The following is a 22,443-nucleotide window of genomic DNA, read 5'->3' as shown; positions in this document are numbered from 1 at the left end:
CTATGCTAGACATAGGTGGGTCAAATATTTAGAATGTCCTAATGAAGTCTAAAATGTTCCACAGAAGAGCTGCAAAAAACACAGTCGGGCATTGCTTATTAAAATCTACATCAGGTAAGTGGGGTACTTTATAACCGGCACTAGGACCCAACAGACTCGGACTCTCTGGCAGCGTGCTTCTCAAGCTGCTCCTTCGATACAAGGGGTTGGTGGGTGCGACTACCCCAGTGTACTTCTGTCACATCCCTCTCTCTCAGCTGTGTATCTCATCACATTTCCTAAGTGTATTGGCACAACTTCGCCTGTCTATATAGTGGACTGTATTTGACTTCATTAGGACAAATCGCGGTTGGAACATGCAACGTCAAAAAGTTGTTTAGAAGCCTCTTCTTTTGAGTGTTTAGCCCGAAGTGTATTCTTACCAAAAATCCATAGGAACTTTTTTTTTAATGACTACAGCTATCTTGCCAGGTTTATCGCCGGGACATGGTCTGTAGCATGATTATTTTACTATAACAAAGTCGGACCCTGGTCGGGCAACATGAGAAACTGGCGCTTCGTTAACTTTGCTTTTCTGGTCGCTCTTCTGCACGTCTTGTGCGCGTCACCGGTTCAAGACACAGCTGGCATCACCACTTCTAATATATACAAAGGTAGGTGGCATTTATTGGAAGTTAATCAATTGCATTGCGTGACCGGTGGGAACACGTTAATAGACTCGGGTGGCGATGTGAGCCGGATCATATCGGGGTCCTAGTATGCGTAGTTGGTTGGATGTCTTTGGTGGCTATTCTATTAAGCAGAATACCAATGAATAAATACAATAATTTCCCTTCCTGCATTCTGAACGTTTTAAGTGTTTATATGTTCGTAATTAACCTGTAGAATGGCAATTGAAACATGCACCATTTTATTAGGACAAGCCATGAGCTGAGAATTATGAGTTTAATGAATGAGCGCGTGAGAGTGTGCGCGTGCGTGCGTGTATGTTTTTGATCGCTCAAGACGATGCAAATTATAGCTTTTTTATCAGACAAAAGGAAGATGATGATTGACCGGCAAGTCTTCCGTTTTTGATGGTTACTTATTAATTCCCAAAAACATTTAAGTGAGTTCCAAAATCGCCAAAATGCTTAAAATTGCCTTTCGTAAATAAACCCTAACCCTCAAATCCCATTTCCAACGGTGTACCTGAAGGCATCCTTGAGGAAAGTGATCTACTGCACCATCGACTACCAACGCACATATTAGTGATAATACATCTACTGATACATAATTCCCTAAAATATATTTGTGGGATTAAATTATTTTCAAAAACAACATGAAGATAATTTGCATTCACCTGTATTTTAACTGATCCAGGTCTACCTGGGTTTGGCTTTCTCGATCAAACCAAGCTACATACATACAATTAGACTCAAACAGACAAACAAGCACACACACACACACACACACACACACACACACACACACACACACACACACACACACACACACACACACACACACACACACACACACACACACACACACACACATCCAAACACAGTGTGCACACGCAGGCAAGAGTAAACAAAAATCCATACAGATACACTTCCCTTCCACCATCTCCCCTACCGCTTAACACCGTTCCCTGAAAGTGTATTCACCCAACCATATCCATACAGTCTCAGGCACGTCACACACACCCATCACAAACCTCTCTTTCCCACACACACACACACACACACACACACACACACACACAAATACAAACACACACACGTCACAGACACACACACACACACACACACACACACACACACACATAGCCTACACACAAACACACACACACACACACACACACACACACACACACACACACACACACACACACACACACACACACACACACATAGCCTATACACAAACACACACATACACACAGACAGACAGACTCACATACACACACACACACACTACTCCCACCCTGATAAAATGACCCCAAATAACCTTGTGAAACCTCTTGTGGAAAACAGAATTCACTAACATTGGGACATTTGGACAGGTGTCCCTCGTATTTAATCAGATCTTTCTGTTCTTCTATTCATACTGTTCTTTCTGTCCGTTCCCCTCTGGGATGTGTGCTAAATCAAACAGCGTTAATTTCGCACCCACCAATTGTTGGTTCGACAGTTTGACATTTCTCTCTGGTCTGAGAAGAACAAGACCAGGTGAAATTCTAGAGAACTGAAGAGCTGCTGTCGTTTCGTTGACACGCAAACTACGTCGCATCAAAGGCATGAACTGATGATACCACCGTGTGTGTGATAGTTAAGCGAGATATGCCACTTTGATGTGAATCGGGTACACATGCAGGCGTTTCAGAGACAGGTGACTGGCAGTTCCATCTCTCCCTGTCTCGTCTCCTGCAGCTCCCTTGGTGGGAGTGGGAAGATGTGATATAGATGGGTGATGAGAGATATTGGAATGATACATAGAAGGGTGTAGGGAGGAGACCACAGGTTACGTCGGAGGATAAATGTGTGTGTGGCTGTGTGTGTGGCTGTGTGTGCACAGGTGAGCGACCATTTATGCTGAGGTCAGCAACCGGTTGCAGTGCCATGGGTATAGGTGTGTGCATGAGAGAGCGAGAGCTAGACTGTGTGCGTGTGTGTGTGTGTGGGTGGGTGTTTAAGGAGTGAGATACATTATGTGTGCATGTTTGTGAGAGTGTATCCGTACATATATGTGTTTACGCACGAGTGTGAATTTGTTGGTCTGTGTGTTATGTGTCTTTGCGTGTCTCTGTCTGTATTCACTTGTGTCTATGTGTGTAGATGTGTGGGCGTGTCTGTATGGTGTATCATGTGTGTATGCATGTATGTGTCCATGTGTGTGTTGGTAAATAGATAAGTATTTTCCATCAGGTAATAGAGGCTTGCTATAAGCCAGTTCTTCCAAGTCTTCAATGCGGTATACAGATGGGTGGATCTCCAGAGGGAAGCTCTGCTGTCTCTCTCCCCATGTGCAGGACTTTTCTCTGGGATGTAGAGGTAGCCTAGTGGAGATGTCTAGAGGTTGTGCTCCCCAAGGAACAGGAGAGAAGGAAAACTATGAAGAGACAGAGGACGAGGCTGGAGCCCACAGAATGTGTGCATATATTGGGGAAGATGTTTACAATTTAACTTGAGAGAGAAAGCCCCTTCCACTTATTGGTATTTTTTTGGGCCATTAACATAAGGATTAAGTGTGTTGTACACTGATTAATGGTAGTTCAGCCGTTTAAGAACAGCCAACATATATATCTTGCTACTGAAGAATGTCTACCTGTGACTGGTAGAACGATATCAGGACCTGGCCACTGATTTGTGTACTGCCCTGTCGGTCATCCACCAGACAAGACCACTTATAGTCGTACTCCTCACTTAATACTGGGAACGCTTTGATATGGGAGTTGACAGTTCTGAGCGACACAGGGAATATTTCATCAATGAAATACACATTGTGTATGTGTGTGCGCACATTCGCGATTCCGTAAAAAGAAGTCTCTTTTCTGACATGCTTTCTCCAAAACCCTGAACGCTATCTAGCTATGTGATTGACAGAAAATGGACAAATGCTGTGGGCTAAAACTCTGCAGAGGCTCATCTGCGGTGCACCTGCTTCTTAGTGGACACAGCGTCTGAGATGAGATCAAGCAAATCCCACAGCCCCTCACTCTGAGAGGTACAGTGTGGAGAGTGCAAGGAGGGAATCTGTGTTATGGTCCCTTCAGTGAAGCAACCCCCCCAACCCACTTAATGACTTCACCTGGAATAACCCCCCCGCTCCGCCGCTTGTATTCCCCCATCTACTGTATCAACATGTAGATGTAGATTTCCATGACTTACATCATGGAAAGGTCTCCTCCACTGTTGGTTGTCCATGGCCACATGTCATCATGTTAGCATAACATACAGGATTACCTTGGGTTCCACTTGAGAGATTTCTAGGGTTTTAAAGGGTGCTTGCCTGATGGGGAGGGTTAGTATTGGTTTATGTTAATCCAAATGCCCTGGTGTTTACTCTCAGTCAGGCCCCCGGGGGTCTGCTGTGTTTGGAGTAGAGATTGGGAGGGGGGCCTCACATCCATTAATTAACACCTTATTAGCATCACCTGTAATTAAATGTTGTTGAAAGGAGAGAAAGCAGCATGAGGGCAAGATGGATGACTTGAGGCAAGAAACCACACTGCAAAAAAGGCCCTTCTAGAAATAAGCCTAATATTCCCAAATCTAGCCAAATTATCTTGGATTGAGCAAGAAAATCTGCGAATGGGGTAAGAAAGATTTACTAGGCTAAAATTCTTAAAAAGAGCAAAAGAAATCTAGCCACTGGAAAATCATAATGAAAATAAAAAAAAACTGTTCAGTCTGCTGTGGATGTAAAGCATTTGTAAAAGCATCAGTCTCGACCACAGCCTCCAAGAAGGTGGAGTGATGTCTATATTTGTTTCATTCCCCATCATGTGGTGGATGCCATCAAGGAATCAAGCAAACTCAAAACCAATAAAGGAAATATGATTTGATGAGCTTGTGCAAGGATACCCGCCCCCACCCCTCCCTCCACCTCTCCCTCCGTCCCTCCCTCCCTCCCTCCCTCCCTCCCTCCCCATCTCCACAGCGAGATGTCCCTGAGCATCCGCCCTTTGTAGTAGCTGTCTCATTATCATGATACTGCCTTCCCGAGCAGGGTCGCGACGCATACAAAGAAGTTTACACCGCTGTAACTCACTACACTGACAACAGTGTTTGCAGATTTCACAAAGTATTAATTACGATTATGCGTTCTATTCCTCGTTAGATCTATTGTCGAGTCAGGGTGTTTTAATGGATTTGGCAGCTTTGAAGCTTAACCTAATTTAAGTTTCTGTTTGAAACTTTTTGCCACTTTTTTATGATCAACACAGGCTTTCTTATTCCAGTGTCTTCAACCATCCCAAGGCAACAGTATGCTAACCTATCTCATCTTCAAACTGCTGTATTTATTTTTGAAAGATTGCAACCAGCGGTACTGCACACATTGATTGTCTCCCATGGTCTTGTTCAAAATAGCATCAAGAAATCAAACCGAGTGGATGAGAAAAGTGAAGTTGAAGATAAGTACTTGAAAGCTTACGGCTTGTCTCCTATCATCATGTCTACGTTCAGTGGCATGACTATTTGTTTAACCTGATATATATTGGGATGTTCAATACTAGGATTCCCTAAATATTATGTTCAAAATCTGACGAGTTCTTGAACTGACGCACCCGTGTTCAAGTGCGTCTTTCACGGTTTTCATGAAAGAAGTCAGCTTTTCGTTGTGCAGGTCTCCCATTGGTAAGAATAGCGTTCGAAGACAGTTGGTTCTGTTATTGACCTGGATATCTCCAAGGGAGTAACCAGCCGTATTCCAATGACTGATCATCTTCTGTACAGTGTGGTCTATCATAACTAAGGTTTACCAGCTTCTGGTTGCTGAATTTTTTGTTTGTTACAAACATTGTTATCTAATTTTATTTAGATTTTTTTATCCGCCCCAACCGTAAACAGTTTTGGATAACTGTCCAATCACACAAAGATATGTAAATGTGATGACAATGATTCCAGAGACCTCTGGTATTAAATGTAACTGAGTAGGTGCCATAACACCAAATATTGCGCTTCATTATTTGATGGGTGCCGCCTCAACAACTCAAAAGACTTATTATGATTATTCATGTTTTTTATTTTTGGTCTATTCTTCTTTTTTTGAGTACCCTCCAGGGAGGGAAACATAGGTTGGCTTAGATCTACTTCATAAGACCACCGTCTTGAAACTCTTCAAAGCCTCTTCACTTTCTGTTGTCTTTTTAAGAGCTCTCTGATTTCTGAGTTAGTAATGTAGGCCCTATGCTAGCGTTAGCGTTCCTTGTGGTATTAGTTCAGTGAGGGTTTTCTTAAGGAATTATTAATTGGATGTATACCCGTGAAGCTTAGCTATAGGTGTTTCTGTAGGAACCCTTGTTTCTTGGAGGAAGCCTTTGTTCTGAGAGGAGAAACATTTTAATGTTTGAAATCCTTTAAAGATTAGCTCGAAAAATTTAATTTTTTGAATAGATTAAAATATGGAACCATTACAAATATGTTGACTTTATGAAATATTGAAAGAAATTGAGAAAAATTGAGGGAATTTTTATCAATAAAATAATTGTGTATTCAAAATCTAAATGTATTGAAAATTGCTAAATAAAAGCCACTTTGTGTTAATCTCAGTAAAGTGTTGAAAAGGTGTCTTATAACTGCTGGTGGAATCCACCACCCAAACCAGAATCATAATCTAGACCCCCAGATGTTCCTTTCCAAGATTTATTTGAAATGTTTTATTTATCACTATCTTTCCTTATTTATGTTATTTCACTTGCAGCATACACACACACACACACACACACACACACACACACACACACACACACACACACACACACACACACACACACACACACACACACACACACACACACACACACACAAACTATCAAACATAGATAAATAAAGGAAAGGAGTATAATTCGTGTTAGCCATTACATGCAAACAGTATCTGAGGTACACTAGGATGACCATTCACTTGTGACACTCAGATAAGGACAGTAATATTTTCTGATTTCAAACATTGACTGAGGTGAAGCACATTGACAGTGTTAAGGGTTCGATCTCCAATGTATACAGCCTATCTGTACGTTATATCACTGTAGGTCGCTGTCGATACATTACTAGATATAAATAACTGCAATGTGTCATGTTGTAGGGAGCATATTATGTGTGTTGTGTGTATTTTTTCACAATAATGAGTCTATTCGTACATCATAGCGACAGAACACGGCTTATTAAGCATTATTTAAGACCCACGGGCACGACGCCCAAAGCAATTGTGCATGAATAATACTACACGAGTGTATAGATGTTTTAGTTACCATGTTTTAATGAAACATTGATATGGGGGATTTTGTGGTGAAACCCGCCCCCACAAATAAATTGCAAGCAAGCCTACTTTTAATTTAGTGTTTACACACATGGATGACGGTTCATTAAACAGCGTTAAGTCAATCCTTGGGGTGTATATCTGAGCATTGGCTTGTGCCCGTGCAAGTGCATTTTCCTGCCAATGTAGATTATCCCGTTAGTGAGTCAGTGGATGGTGGTCCAAGCCTGGCATACAATTCCACAATTAAAATGTATATGTGTTAGGGCTACATTCTTCTGGTCTCTTTAAACGTATGTAATGCAATGTAGAATCGCAGCCTACATAGCTAGAGTGGGAACCATTTTCATGACGCCAAGCAGAGTTGAAACGTGTATGTATTCCTTCAACTGATTTCCTCTTACAGTGGATAAGGGAATATGGCCTTGGTTAGTTCACCAATTAAACTACTCCCCAGAAACCAGATGGGAATTAGGCTTACCCCCGCTTTTTTTGGTTCCCAGGATGACTCAAGGCCTGTGAGAATTCAACTGAAAGTCAAGTTTCTTCCTGTTTTCCTGGAAATATTGACTTTTTGGGGAGAGACATAACTACATAAATTTCACCTAATTTGCGTGTCCCCACATTTCACAAGTCAGCTCTCCTTGGCACCAATGATTAATCAACCCCAGCTTGCTTTTGTGTCTCACACATCAAAATGAGTTTGCAAGCAGCAGCCAAATGTTTTTTTCTTTTTTGGTTTGTGTTTGCTGACAATATGTCTGCCTGGCAGGGCTTTTTATAGCGCTGTCATTTAAAAAATACTTCACAGCTAGTCTGTGGTCTTGGTTCTAGGGCTCCCTGGTTTTTAACATGCACCGCTAAAATCAACATTACTGCTGTAATGCTGTATCCACGTGCTTAGATACCCTGTGAAATAGAGAGGCCACCCCCTATCATGGCCCTTGTCTGTGTTATGAGCAGTGTTATAAACAGCGGGTAGTCAGGGCCACACAGTGGACTGAAGTTTTTAGACACGTACATTTTAGACTGCTTCTAACATTTGCACTTTTTTGTTGTCTTGTATGACGTTGAAAAGACTTGGATTTCTTGGATGCACCATAACCTTGAACCACGCAAAGGAGAAATAAAGTTCTCTGATTGATGTAGCGTATCATAAAACCTGCATGCTTGAATATTAACAGAGTTTGTTCCTTACAGTTCATACATTTTATTCTCGTGTGGTGAGAGTGACTAATAGGGGAATTCATATTCTGTGGCGTATGACTACAAATCATCCAGATGGATGAGATGTATGAGGAAAAGCCCGAAAATGACAGTTACGAAATTGGAAATTCGCGTCTAAGATATTTGTTAGAGAAAAAAAAACGAGCTAACAAACATGATGAGAAGTAGGAGAGGATTTATTTTCTTCTTCTTTTTGTCTCTGAGGCTATTCTAGATTCCTAGCTCCTCATAAAGTGCGCCGGTATGCATAATTGATGATCTGAAGGACACTGTGTCTCCTCAAAGGCACACAAGTGAGACAGTAACAGTCTACAAACTTTAACAGATGCTCTGCTCTGCGAGTCCGAGGTGCTGGCCCACCCGCCCTCGGCTGCATCCACTTATTGTCTGGTGCATTATTGGTGTGTGTGAATTATGAATTATGAATTATGAAAGACGTTATTACTGTCTCGTTTAACTGTTCTAACTGCCTAATCCTACAAGTGTACACTAAGTACACTTTTAACCAAAAGTCGAGTTTACATAAATATTTAACCCGCACACTTTTAAAAAATGTATTATTAATTGTATTTATTTTTCCGGATTTTTTCTTGGCCGGCGAAAGGAACACTTCATTTTGCGCTATCCAAGGTTGGGCTAGCACTCATATGTATAGACAGACACATTATGTGGCTTACCGATATAATTGAACAGTGAAGAACTTTGTTTAATTTATTTCCGTAGTTCGATGAAACTCGACTGATCGTGATCATTTAAATATTCAGACTGACTTCATAGATGTCATACCACACGTCGGACAAAAAAAAAAAAAAACTCTGACATTTCTGTCTAGCGATTCCTCCCCTGATGGTCATCATAGTTACATTTCTAAAATGAACCTTACCAATTTTGTTTGTCTGTTTTTGCAGGGAATGTTCCTTCCCAAGCTGAGTGGCACGGGGCGAAGACTAAGCCACAGCACTACAGCACTTCAATACCCATGATTCTACAGGGCACCAAGCAAAGACCCCTTGACCACCTCACATATGGGGTAAATATTCCTTCGGCCAAGCAACCACCTATTTAGCCTCCCGCTTATCTGTTTGCTTTCGGAGCTCAGCCTGCTAGAGCCGAATATTAATGCACGCCTTCCATTCAGACTTATTTTCCTGTTTGCCTGGATTTCCTCTGTGCTAATTCTCTCCCCTGTTCGCGCCGCGTATCCTCTCCCATGTGGTTTTATTTACACACAGGCCTACTCTACCCGTCTTTGTTTTGAAAGCCTTTTGTTTGTTTTAGTGTGAGCATGTGTGCCTGCCAGGCAGGCTGCGCACGTACTGTGAAATCCTTCCTTAAACTTCCCAGCTCTTTCAACAGCTCAGCAAGATCTACAGTGCCAAGAAACTTGGCTTCTCCTAATATTTGGGAGGTTTTTACAGACACTCTCACTCATACTCACACATACACAGCCCCTTTTTGTTTTTAAGATGTATTAGGTATCTGCCTTCCATTCAAACTAATGTGAAGCAAACACGCATTATTATACAAAAACGATCAAAAGCAAAAGCTTTGAGTTTAGATTAAACACAGATTGTCGAACAGCTTGTTTCATTTAAACATGGGAAGGGAAGGACGGACATATAGTCAGGTTATCCTTGTTATTGGGTCAGTTCAGCTGCCTTTGAACCCAGTTCTGCCTCCACTGATAAGCCTTGGTGCTGGACACTATATAACTGGCATATATTGATTGCAAAAGAAGCGATGGTGTGCCTCATTATCCCCTTCTTGGTCTTCTTATTTTCAATGATTGGTGCGAATGTCAGAGAAAAAATCAAACTCACGAATGTCAGACACTTTAAGTTAAATAAATAAATAAAAACAAAACTGAACACGCCATCAAACTTCACGCCTGGTCAAACCAACGCTATTGTGCCGTGCCACATCCTGCCTGTGTGCGTCATGCTAAGTCTTCCCACCACCCTACGCACTGGCCGGATGGATGAAACACACGTAAACACGTCTGTCTCGTGTCTTCCAGGACTACCCTGCAAGCCTTCAGCTGCTGGTACAAACGGAAGGGGAACGGCTGATCCTGGAACTGGAGAAAAACCAGTGAGTCTGCCTCTTCCTCCCTTTCAAAGTCATCCTTTTTTTTCCCACCCCAAGTGAACAGTGTATACCACAGGGAAACTCTTGACAATGAAATCCTCATGACAACGCAGGGGTCGACTACCTAATGAATATATAATATGAAATAAAATAAAGTAGAAAAATAGAGCTGCATCAAATATTCATTTCTAATGTTAGCTTAAATATTTAGCACTTTTCTTAGTTTTATTTTTTTTCAACTCTCACCCTCTCTCTCTCTTTCCCTCTCTCTCTCTCTCTCTCTGCTAATTACGAGCTGTGTTAAAACTAGTGGACTGGAGGGACACTGCAGAACATGCTGCCGAAGTAGGGCGTTTTACGAGCCCTGCTCCTTGTGGATGTATTTTTATATTCAAAGGAAGGAGGGACGTCATACCACGCTTTGGTGAAGGAGTTCAGTTCAGTCTCTCTCCTCTTAAGAACGTCTCCATGAGAGGAGTGCTGATGAGAGGGAGGGTGGGGGCGGGGGGGGGGGGGGGGGGGAGGCCGTGATGTCATCCATGTTTCTCTGGGTGTATACTGCTGTTTTCCTTCTCCTCCTCACTGATCATTCGGTCCTCTCCCGGACGGAGGAGCCTAGGGGTTAGTATATTAACTTTTAGATTTAGTTGCAAGTACTCACACACAAACATGCAGACATACATGAAAAATACAAGCGCACAGGGCTCTCTCTCTCTCTCTCTCTCTCTCTCTCTCTCTCTCTCTCTCTCTCTCTCTCTCTCTCTCTCTCTCTCTCTATAAACTAGACCACTCGTACTTTTCTACATAAGCTAAACCTCAGCACTAGCATAAGAGTCTGCTGGAAAGGCACAGTAGTACGTCTGGGAAAAGGTACAGTTTGCCAGAATAGTATTGCTGAGTCAGGGCTTGGCCTGACCTATCCACAACAGCAAGTGCAAGCATTTTAATTCATGGCTTTGTGGATACAGAGTCTGTCAGTGCGCTGATAGATCTGTTCAAACAGCCAGACCCACAGCGTTGCCAACACCAGAACAAATACTGATTAAAATGTCCCTGTCGTCCACTACCAGATTGGTTTATTCTGCAAAGCCCACGAATGAGCATGTACATCTCAAGATACATCTTTTTCACTTTTCACCATGATTCCGCCCATCGATATACATTGTGCCATGAGAAATATCTCCAACACAACCCAATCATGATTGATTGAAACTGATTAATAGCAACGAAACGTTGGTCACAGTGGTTGACAAATGCAGACTCACCAAAGAACTTGGATGTGAATGGATGGAATAAGAAAAACACACTTTGAAAAAGGGACGATGATCATCTTTTAAAGCTTGTGTACTACATTGTGATTGTATATGTGTGCATGTGTATATGTGTATGTGTGTTGGGGGGGTGTTTTTTGTTTGTGATGCATGTATCCCTGTGTGTGTCTGTGTGTGTGATATAATCCCATGTATGTAGTGTTAGTGTGAGCATGTGTGTGTTGGTGAGAGCGTGTGTATGTGTGTTTGCGTGTGATGTGATCACATGTATGTATGTGTTAGTGTGAGCATGTGTGTGTTCATGAGAGCGTGTGTGTATTTGTGTGTGTGTGTGTGTGTGTGTGTGTGATCCATCACTGCTTCGGTAGCCCGGTAGCGAGTAGCCACCGCCATTCTGACTGGCCTCGCGGTCGCTCCAGATGTGTCCTCTGATATTATGTACCCTTGAGCAGCTGCTCCCTGACCTCTGACCTCTGGTAGAGCAGAGCCCCCCGCCCATCCCCGTCCCCCCTTAGTGACATGCTGGGGTCAGAGGAAAAGAGGGATGAGGAGCTCATGACCTCATTGGACATATCCCAAGATGTGTATGTGCGTGTGCGTGTGCGTGTGTGTGTGTGTATGAAGACACGCTTGAGTTTTTTACTCACTGATTTGCGCACATTTGACAAATTAAAAGTAACTCGAAGTTGAGCCTCTGGTTCTCTCTCTCTGTCCCTCACGTCCAAGCATGAGGTCATTATGAAACTGTGAGGGGTAAGGCGGAGATGTACCGGTACAGTACTTAACCCCAAACCCCCCCGACAACACTCATCTGAATGGTCCACCTCTGTTATTATAATTATAAATGTCGAGTAATTACATTTGACCTTGCGGATCGACCTTTGAAAGGCTGCCTGATGAGGTCCATACTAAGGTGGAGGCATTAATGGCGCCATTATGGCAGTGGCTCAGTAAAGGTTCGGTCCCTTGCTCTTTCTAACTGAGAGCCGAGTTGTCCCAGAGTTAGGCACCTCATCCTCCCACCTTCGAATGAGCTGGCGGTGGCTTATGAATGTGTGTATGAATGGGTGAATGTGAGGCAAGAATTGCAAATGTTTTTGATTGTTCTGAAAAGCTGGGCCTGCAGACGTCTGCTGACACGACGCTCGTCTTAACAGCGGTCCCAGACAGAGCAAACGCTGCTAAAGCAATAGGAAGTCTTCCAAGACCTGTCGGACGGACGCAGAACCAACAGCAGAACGCAATTCAATTAGAAAGACTATTTTCTTAGCCGTCGCTGTGTCCCTGTCCGTTGTTGCCATGCCAACAGTGGAGTGGAGGGCAGGCTGACGCAGGATAGAGGGAACGGACATTAGTGGTCAAATTGAGTTTGAATTCGTAGACGGAGCAAGTCAAAACCCCGCTGGGGGTACCAAGTTAGTTGGTTTGTGTGTTTGTTTGCCTTGGGGTTGTGTGTTTGTGTACTCAGTGGGGAAAATGTTGAATACTTAACACAGGGATATCCTCTCCAGATGGGCCAGCACATCACTGCACACACAAATTCATCCGTTTCATTCAATGACTTTATAATTAAGTCCTTATTATAACTCAGTAATTAAATCAGAGTAATGTTTCTGATTGAAATGTGCATCCACCCCATGAGCAACCAACCCTAACGCCATCCCTCTGTTCTGAGCTTTTTCACCATAGTTGTTTGCCATACCATTATTCACATTTAATGTATGTCTCATCTGTGAACCCACATATTGCTTCAAACATGTCTTATTTTCCTATGGCGGTATTTCTTTAGTCAACTCTTCTCTGTACTTCAATTTCAGATACAAATGAAATGTCTCAAACTTCTCATCAGAAGTTGAAAGCATCTCTCTTGCAAGTAATGAGATCACACAGAGTGTAAAGAAAGTGCTTTCTAAATGCATACAGCACATATATTCTTTTAGAAAGCATTTTCTTTACACTCTGCGTACGAGCGTTTTGAACCACATTATTCCCTTGATGCTTCTTTCGCCCAATAATGGAGTGGGAAATAACAAGGAGAGAAACAATGGAACGACTGTTTCACTTAGGGTTTGTCATGCTGTTTTATAAGAGCAGAGGTGTGGTGTGTGAGTGTGAGGGATGGGGGAGAGGGGGGGGAGGGGAGAGATGGGCAGAGATGTAATATTACATTTTTAAAAGCTTGACATTTCATACAGGGAACAGGCAGACTGGGCCAGCGGGGGCGGGTTTGATGTATAGTGGGGAACTCGCTCCATGCTGATTAATGTCTGGTCCATACAGGAGGTTTCTTTACATTACTCTTGATTAAAGACTATGGTAGAAGTGTAACCAAGTCCAGAGAGCGTGTGCGTGTGTGTGTGTGTGTGTGTGTGTGTGCGTGCGTGCGTGCGTGCGTGTAATCAAGTAATAACATTTACTTCACTATGAATGTGTTTTTTTAATCTTTTCGCTCTTTAATATTGTTTTAAGGGGTCCGATTTATTTAGTTATCCAATGGGGAAAAGGCTATAAAAGATAATTACAATAGTTTTCACACATGATTCTGACATAGAGAAACATTGTGTTACCACCTCAACGCTATGTTCCACGCAAACATACCACAGGCCACGGGATACAAGGGCTAGCATAGTGCTAGATAGGAAGGACATAATACAGTGACCAAAACAGCAATGGACACAATGAAATATATCACTGCCAGCCCTAGGCTTGTCAAAGGAGTCTGCAGTGAACCTTGGCAGAGTACACCACTGCATCGAACATGTTCCAGTTAACATATGCCTTTGGTGGACACTTATAATACCATGAGTGCATGCAAGTCTTTGCATAGGGGTGGCTGATGTGTGAATTTTCCAGAACCCCCTTAACCGTGTTTTTAAATTCAAGGCTGTATTGCACATTGTGTTCTTCCTTCATGACATCCTAATAATTATAGGAATATCAAGCAGAACATACCTATAATCAAAATAACAATTCATTACTGTCCATAAGGTAAAATTACCCAGAACAAGCTGGAGTTGACATTGTTCACTAATCAAAGACGTAATAACAATTTATTCCCCAGAACTTGTATTCGTAATTCCACTATAATATTTTTCCAGTTATTGCTGCAGCATTAGAGTGCCATGCATTTGTCCGTATTTGATATAGTTGCAACTTTCTCACCCATCTCAGAAGAAGGCCAAGCTCTCTCGCACTTCTTTGAGGTAATTTCCTTTCATTCTTCCTCTACGGACAGGAAGGGATGGGAAAGCACCCTACACCCTCACAAGAAAACACCCCCTCACACACACACACACACACACACACACACACACACACACACACACACACACACACACACACACACACACACACACACACACACACACACACACACACACACACACACAAACACCTCTGACAACATCATGATGTCGCCGAAAAACATCTCCATGGCAACATCCTCAGATGTATATCTCATTAGGAACTCAAGATTGACCCTGACTGAAGAAAAAAGAGAGACTGGTGATGGTGTGATCCCTAGCGCCACACAGTGACGTTGCAGACTGTATATTTAAGCCCCACAAAGAGAGAGAACCCCACCCTGTTTGCGTTAGTCACATTAATTGGATCTGTCAAGCGCGTGAACCTTGTTTTGCTCCCTGTGTCACTCAACTGTTAACGTCGGAGCGAGAAAAAACCCTGTGGCGTGGCGTAGCTTTCCTGTCAGCCTCAGAGGCTAATAGGGTGCCTGTACTTAAAGGCCCCCCCCCCCCCCCCACCCCGACGACCACATCTCTGTGTCACATCAGTGACCTGATGGAGTTGGCAGGAGGGGTCTGTCAGAGGTGGGGGGGGGGGGGGGGGGGGGTCGGGGTGTGAGGGCTGATGGAAACCAGGTACCAGCCGACAACCTGTTTTTATTTCCTTCCATTCGACCAAACCTGATAGAACATCTATTACCTCTCTTCTGGATGTGTGTTTGTGTGTGTATATATGTGTGTGTATATATGTGTGTGTGTGTGTATGTGTGTGTGTGTATATGTGTGTGTGTGTGTGTGTGTGTGTGTGTGTGTGTGTGTGTGTGTGTGTGTGTGTGTGTGTGTGTGTGTGTGTTAGTATATGATTATATGTGGTTGATTTTCCATAATATGGTAATTTCCATGAAAGCCAGAGCTCTGAGTAAAATAATGAACGATGAATAATTTCAGAAAGATTAATCAAGTTTTATACTTTAATTGGTGCTGTGTGCATTGTGGCGTTTGAGGATTTCCCAGAATGCCCTTGGGGAGTAGTTTGCCTCAGTCCTGGAGGATGAGAGTGTGTTGAGCTTTTGGAGTTGCTCAGGGAAGTGATTAAAATAACGCTTCTCTGACAGAAGACTGATGTCTCTCCTCTCTCTCTTTAATTTAACTCCATTCAATAGAGCTTTATCGGCCTTGAAAAGTAAACATTTAAATTGCAATATTCTCTCTAGTTTCTTTTAATTTCCAGTCATCTTTTGTTACTTTTCTACTCATTCAGGAGTTCAAAGTTCTTGCTCAAATAAACAACATAAACAACAAAGCCAGTTTGGTTGGCCATGTCAGTAAAACAGTATAAAGGCCGTTGGATAGGAAAATGTTCCGGAGAGCAATATCTCATATTAACATAGAAACAATCAGGAGAAACATATATTTCCAACCTACCCTCATCGCTGCTTTGCGCTCGTGTGTTTTTGTCTATTTGCATGCATGTGTGTGAATGCATGCACTTCATCTCATCTAATGTGCTTTGGGAATGTTTCTCTGCCACACATGGGTCACTTATCAAGGCCCCTCACGGGGAGGAGCACTTCAGCCATGGACACGGTCAGCAGGGTTTAAGGGATGGGATTAAGGAGAACGTTCTGCTGAAATAGAACCATGAGGTGATGCATTCTGCAGCAGCGACCCCTGTGCTTGCGGTGGGACGTCACAGAGCCTGGGTTTGGAAACCAAAAACTGTAAGGGGCGGGATTAATAACTTGTTTCTTATACAGTGGCCAGTCTACACGGTGTTTTTGACAGTTACCTTCTGGCCGAGTTTGTGTGTGCTGTAGCCATTACACGCTTAGATTCCTGCCTCCAGCAACATGATTTGTGAAACTACTCATCTCCTAATACATCAACAACATCCATCTCCCAATACATTCAACAGCACCCAACCAGCTCCCAATACAAACAATACCACCTATCAATCTTCCAATAAATGAACAACTCTCACCCATCCACTAATACATCAACACCACCCATCCCTCCATACATTAACACCACCACCCATCTCCCCATACATTGTCAACACCCATCTCCATACATTCAACACCACCCATCTCCCAATAACGTTGCAGCCAACCTGCCAACCAGCCATTCTGCCTCTTATATATATATTCAGTGTTTCGAATCAAAATTGAGATTAAGTATATCACTATATTCCTCACTTTAGTTACTGCTCAAATCACACACATTATATTATATTAATATCATAAAATAAATATAAATAAATATATTCAGGGGCTGTTGAGAGGGTGTTATTGTTTGATGGAAGGGTAATGTTGTATAATTTTCATATTTCTTTGATTTACCTCCTGCATCAGCAGATAATACATTCTGGTTTCTCGAGAGTCTGAGTGAGAATCCATCAATCTCCTTCAACATCAATCCTCCCAGACCCCTCTCTAAACAGTGCTATGCCAATGTCAACTTTTACGTTTCTCATGATGCTTTCTTATCCTACCGTCTTCTCCCGACACCACAAGGCAACCAATCACTGGATCATTTGTCATCCCGTTATGTTTCTCCTCATCTATGATCCAAAGAACGGACTCACGCACCGAAACTGAGATTCAATGAAAACGAGAATCTTGTAGACAGAAAACCACTCTCTGTCTGCAAGGTCATCAACACATTGTTTTGTCTGTGTTTCATCACTTTTGTGGCTTTACCGATGTTTCTCTGGCATCTGAAGGGGATGCCGGTTCAAACGCCAGGGGATCCTCTTGCTAAGTGCAAAGGGATCCATGAGAAATACAACTCTTAAGTTATAACTCATTGGTCCCGACCTTTTATTGGCCTGTCACCTCATGTTTAGATCTGAACGAGCTGGTTCTGGCCAGCCCTGGTGGGTAAATGTATGGGCAGCCATGACCGCCTGCACGTGAAGCCCTGGTGGAGGGACTAAGAGGTAGTTCCTCTAACGGCCTACAGGTGGCTTGCAATGGTTGGGCGCAAAAAGGCCAGTCAACATTCTAAGCCAGCGGGGAAAATGTGACCTCATTCTCACAATAAAAAGCCAAAACATTGTTTCATTGTTTGGTTTGAATCTCAGTGTTAGTTCATTTCCATATGTATTTTTAGAGGCCCTGTTTTGACAGGGATATTTCATTAAAAATGTCTTCAGGATTGAATATTAATGATTTTGGACCCATGTTTTTATGTGGCCTTTCAATTCTTACAATAATGTGCAGAATATGTATAGTTGCAAAGATCTCAAGCAATGGCGCCATTCATAGAACGCGAATCTACAACCTCTAAACGTTGATGTCACAGAGGCTACATCCCTATTTAACCGTCTATGTTATGAATTGATGAATGGGCAACACAAACTATCATTACAAATTACTATGTATTCATTAAGCAGACCGTCCTATCCAAATCAAGCCATGTTTGAATTCATTCAGGTTTCACAAAGGGCACATGTTGACATGTATGTACTCAAACAAACACACACACACACACACACACACACACACACACACACACACACACACACACACACACACACACACACACACATATATATATACACACACAATTGCAACAGGAAGTGTGCTTCCACAACCAACCAGCTGTGTTAAGGAAAACAGACAGCAGACAGGAAGTGCATCACATGACCTAAATGATAGAAGGGGCTTTCTTGCTGCGCTGTTATTGTGAAGACTCAGGGTCATCAGCACAATTAACAGTGCAGGTTCCATGTATAAACAGAGAGGACTCTGGGAACTTTTCGACAGGAAGTCAATAGGACAGCTGATAAATCAGTTTGGAAGAAAAAACTGTTCTGTTGATAAGCCGATAGGACAAAGATCTTCCCTTCATACACATGTAAACAGGATATGCAAAAATAGGGATTTTTTACAGGGAATATTTTTTGGGGTTATTTCCAGTCACCTTGAAAAGTCAAGAGTTTTGTTATTTCTAGTAATTGCTTTCTCTGTTAAAATTCAGATTTGCCAATTACAAGCCCTTGCACCTCGACAGCTTAAATGTCACTTTGGTCTTTCCTGCACTCTGCTCCCTGTATGTTATTTTTGTTTTTGTTTTGTTTGTTGCTTTTAATCCCTTATTGAAGTGGTGGACGTATGTACATAGAGGAGGAAGTTGTGAAACAGGGTTTGTGTTTATGACAATATCCACGTGTTTTGCGTGTGTGTGACTGTGGCGTGCCTTCGCATGGTGTAAAACCATTTGTGGGAGGATAACCAGGTTGAAAAACAAAATTAATGTTTGGCATCAAAACAACCAGCCAATAGCCTATTTCTCCCTCTCTGAACATAAAATTTGCAGTTATTTTGCTGCCTCAGCCCAGCATCAACGACCCACCCATCAAACCCACTCTTTTGTTCCAATATGCCAATTAAGAGATTCACCCCTCAGCATATTGCCAAGGTAATAGAATGTCAGAGGAAGATAGACGGAAGGCCATTATGTCATTAGAGAATCCGTGAAGTCAAATTTATTTTGGCTGGCCAAGACCGAAGAATTTATTCTCAGACAAACTTTTACTACTCTTTGACGGATCATCAACTGTCAGTTAGTTTAGAGGTGGGGGTGGGGTCTCTATGGGGACGAGAAATCCGATCAGATTGCGTCAAAATAAAAATCAAGGCTACCTTCAATTTCTGACCAATCACACACAATATTTCGGGTTGCTCTATTTTTAGTTCTGCATTCTGTTTCTCAGCCTAGCATTTAGAACGCATTTCTCTTGAGTTTCAAATGTTATCCACAAAGAGTTGAGAATGTTTCACCACCTCACTTTATATCGGTATGGTAGACAGGAGAGTCTGTATTTCATGATATATACTGTATAAATATCCTCACACCACAAGTGGTCTCTCTTCTGTGTTGCATGTTTTTTTTTCAGAAAATATCATTTTTAATAAAGAAAAGTATGATTTGATATTAAAAAACTTATTTGATTAAAGTGGATCCAACCAAGCCACCAAGAAGTCGGAAATGCGATGGCATTAAGGGTTTATTTGAGGCGGCTTATTAAATCGAGTTGGCAGGGAGAAATAGAAAATCAATAAGGTTCTGTTATCAATTTATCACAGTAGTTTAACTGAGACTAGATGTTCAGAGAGAGAGGCAACATTGGAGAAAAGGGTATTTCCATATTAATTATGTTTCTAATACTATTCACCCTAAAGGCAGAGGAGCATAGCTGAACAGTGAGCCCGCCTGGGGGAGCCAAGTGGAGATACATTGGGCCAACAGAAACTAAACATTCTCCATTTATTTTCGTCTTTTGTTTTGATTCCAATGAATAATATCAAACCAGAATTCCTTCCAGATCTGCAGTTCCACATTATTATGAAATGAAAATGTGAAACTAAAAATGAAAACTGATGCTAGAGAGATGTCAGAGACCTCATGTCTCCTTGGTTATGAGAACACGTTTGAGGCAACTTCCAATAAAGTATTGACCCGCAGCCTGCAGGCTTTTTGGATGCATTCATACCTTCGGAGGAAGCATTTATATAACAATTCTATCTGTCCTCCTATTCTTTTCATCTAGTAAGAAAATTTATTTTCTATATTGGTTTTATGTTTTTGATCTTTATGCAAGTTCCTGAAAACTCATTCCTTTGCATGTGTAAAACACAGAAAGCCTTTAGCATTCAGCTTTAAGTTGTGTCTCCATGCACTCCAAGCAGAGATGGGCAGTATTTCTAATACATGCATTTAAAATACGTATTTCAAATACAAAATACTATTTTGTAATTTGTATTTTATTGAGATGATGAAAATGCCTTCGTATTTTGTATCAAAATACTTCAGTGTTGTGTATTTTTGTATTTTCAAAATACTGTAAAATACTTTCTGTCAAACACTGTGATGACATCTATCTATCTATCGATAGAGCACGTAATCTCTTTGTCTTTGTCTGTCTGTGGCTAAAATACTGGTTGATTACACCTTGTGCGACATGTTGGAACTCTCATGTGTTATGACAGCCTTCATCAGCTCTGCAGCAACCGCGAGACACTACCTGATCTCATGAAAAAGTTAAACCTGCCATTATTTAAGGATGCAGAGATGGAGTAATAATAATAATAATAATAAATGAAATTTATATAGCGCTTAATATGGTACTCTAAGACACTTTGTACATCGAAGAATATACCAAAGTCCTGAAACCCCTTGCGCAGGCAATTGATCCATTGCAGAGCCAGTCACTGTGCTGTTACGCAGAATTAATTCCGACCTTATTTGAAGTAGAGGCAAAGCTTGAAGCTCTGTATGCCAACAGCCTCCGTTTCTGCTCACACCTTCTGCATGCCATAGTTGATGGTTTCCAGCGCAGATTTGGTGCCTTTCTAGAACTTCGACCAGAAGTGAATGAAGCGACCCTGGCGAGTGTGACCCATCCGTACTTCAAGATGCCTCCACAAATGTCAAGTAAAAAACAACGAATCCAAGAACTTATGCTTCAGGCTGCCACAGATCTTGGGCTTGTTACTGAGATTAAGGCTTCAAACGCAACTGCTATGGTAGAGGAAGAGGATGACTTCTTTATCCTTACAGAAGACGTGGACGTTTTCCAGAAGCCAACTCACAGCAAGACTGAGCTAGAGTCACTGCTTTAGAGGACCAAAGGAAGTACTCGCCATCCTTGGACCAGTACCCCCTCATCAAAAACATTGTTGCGAGGTTCAATACCATCATTCCGTCTTCTGCTCCAGTAGAGCGTTTATTTTCCTTTGCTGGACTGATTAACAGGCCCCATAGGCGTTGTCTGAATGCAACACTATTTGTGCTTAAAGGCATCAACTGAGGAGACACCACTAGCCAAGGTGGTTAAGGTTGCACATACTCCTTTGCTCACACAAGGACAGCACAAGGACTTGAGTTCACAAGCTTTGATAGCACACTTGAGTTTGCTATTTTCCTTTCTTTTTTCACACACAATTTCCTACCTCAAATAAGGACATTTCCAACCTCTTGCACATTTCAAATAAGAAATGATTGATACTGGTATTAATGTGACAACCAGATTGTTTTCTTTTTTACATTTTTGCATAACATTGATAGAGGTTGTGCACGCAACAGTTTCAGGTGTATACAAAATTATTCAACTGTAATGCAACTCACCATAAATTTGGTAGTGATGGGATTAAATAACTGAAAAGGTTAAAATGCTGCCTAATTTAAATTTTTAAATAAATCATGCATTTGTATTGTTTGTCTTTGAGTTATTGTCACTGATTCATAGTGGGCAATCTATTACACCAAGAGGGTAAATAAGGAAGGTTTCCTTGAGTTACCGAACATTTCTCAGGGCAGAGGTTTATATTGGGATGTCTAACATGAGGGGTCAGCAGCATATCTAATCTGTTGACTGTTGATTATGGAAGGAGTCTCTTGCTTTCAGATGTTTTTCCAGGTAGTGTACAAGTGAAGGGATAGATGAAAAAGGCTATCAGAAAAAGGTTGTTTAAAAAACTGCCTTGGGGAAAGAAGTATTTGGTAGTATTTTGAAGATACAATAATGCAGTATTTTATTTTTGATAATTTTTTTGGAGGCTGTATTTCGTAGCTTATTTTGATACGTTTTTAAGGTTGGTTTTAGGTATTTTATTTGGAAATACATTTTGATGTATTTGTGCCCAACC

At 41.9% G+C, this 22,443-nt stretch overlaps 1 protein-coding gene across 2 annotated transcripts in view; it reads left to right on the top strand.

The window, feature by feature from the left end:
* The first annotated feature begins 217 nt into the window (after positions 1 to 217).
* The window catches only part of adam12b (ADAM metallopeptidase domain 12b), a 68,913-nt gene continuing 46,687 nt past the window's right edge, over positions 218 to 22,443 (top strand). Inside the window, exons 1-3 of one of the 2 annotated variants that reach the window (XM_030379162.1) lie at positions 218 to 653; positions 9,099 to 9,220; positions 10,208 to 10,281. In XM_030379162.1, coding sequence (XP_030235022.1) covers positions 542 to 653; positions 9,099 to 9,220; positions 10,208 to 10,281 — 308 coding nt within the window. In that variant the 5' untranslated portion in view covers positions 218 to 541. The remainder of the gene's footprint in view (positions 654 to 9,098; positions 9,221 to 10,207; positions 10,282 to 22,443) is intronic. The other variant, XM_030379163.1, reaches the window with a different exon arrangement.

This window comes from Gadus morhua, chromosome 15 (assembly GCF_902167405.1).
Source record: "Gadus morhua chromosome 15, gadMor3.0, whole genome shotgun sequence".
NCBI lineage: Eukaryota > Metazoa > Chordata > Actinopteri > Gadiformes > Gadidae > Gadus > Gadus morhua.
The sequence above is the reverse complement of the archived record's forward strand: the minus strand, read 5'-3'. Positions and strand labels throughout refer to the sequence as shown.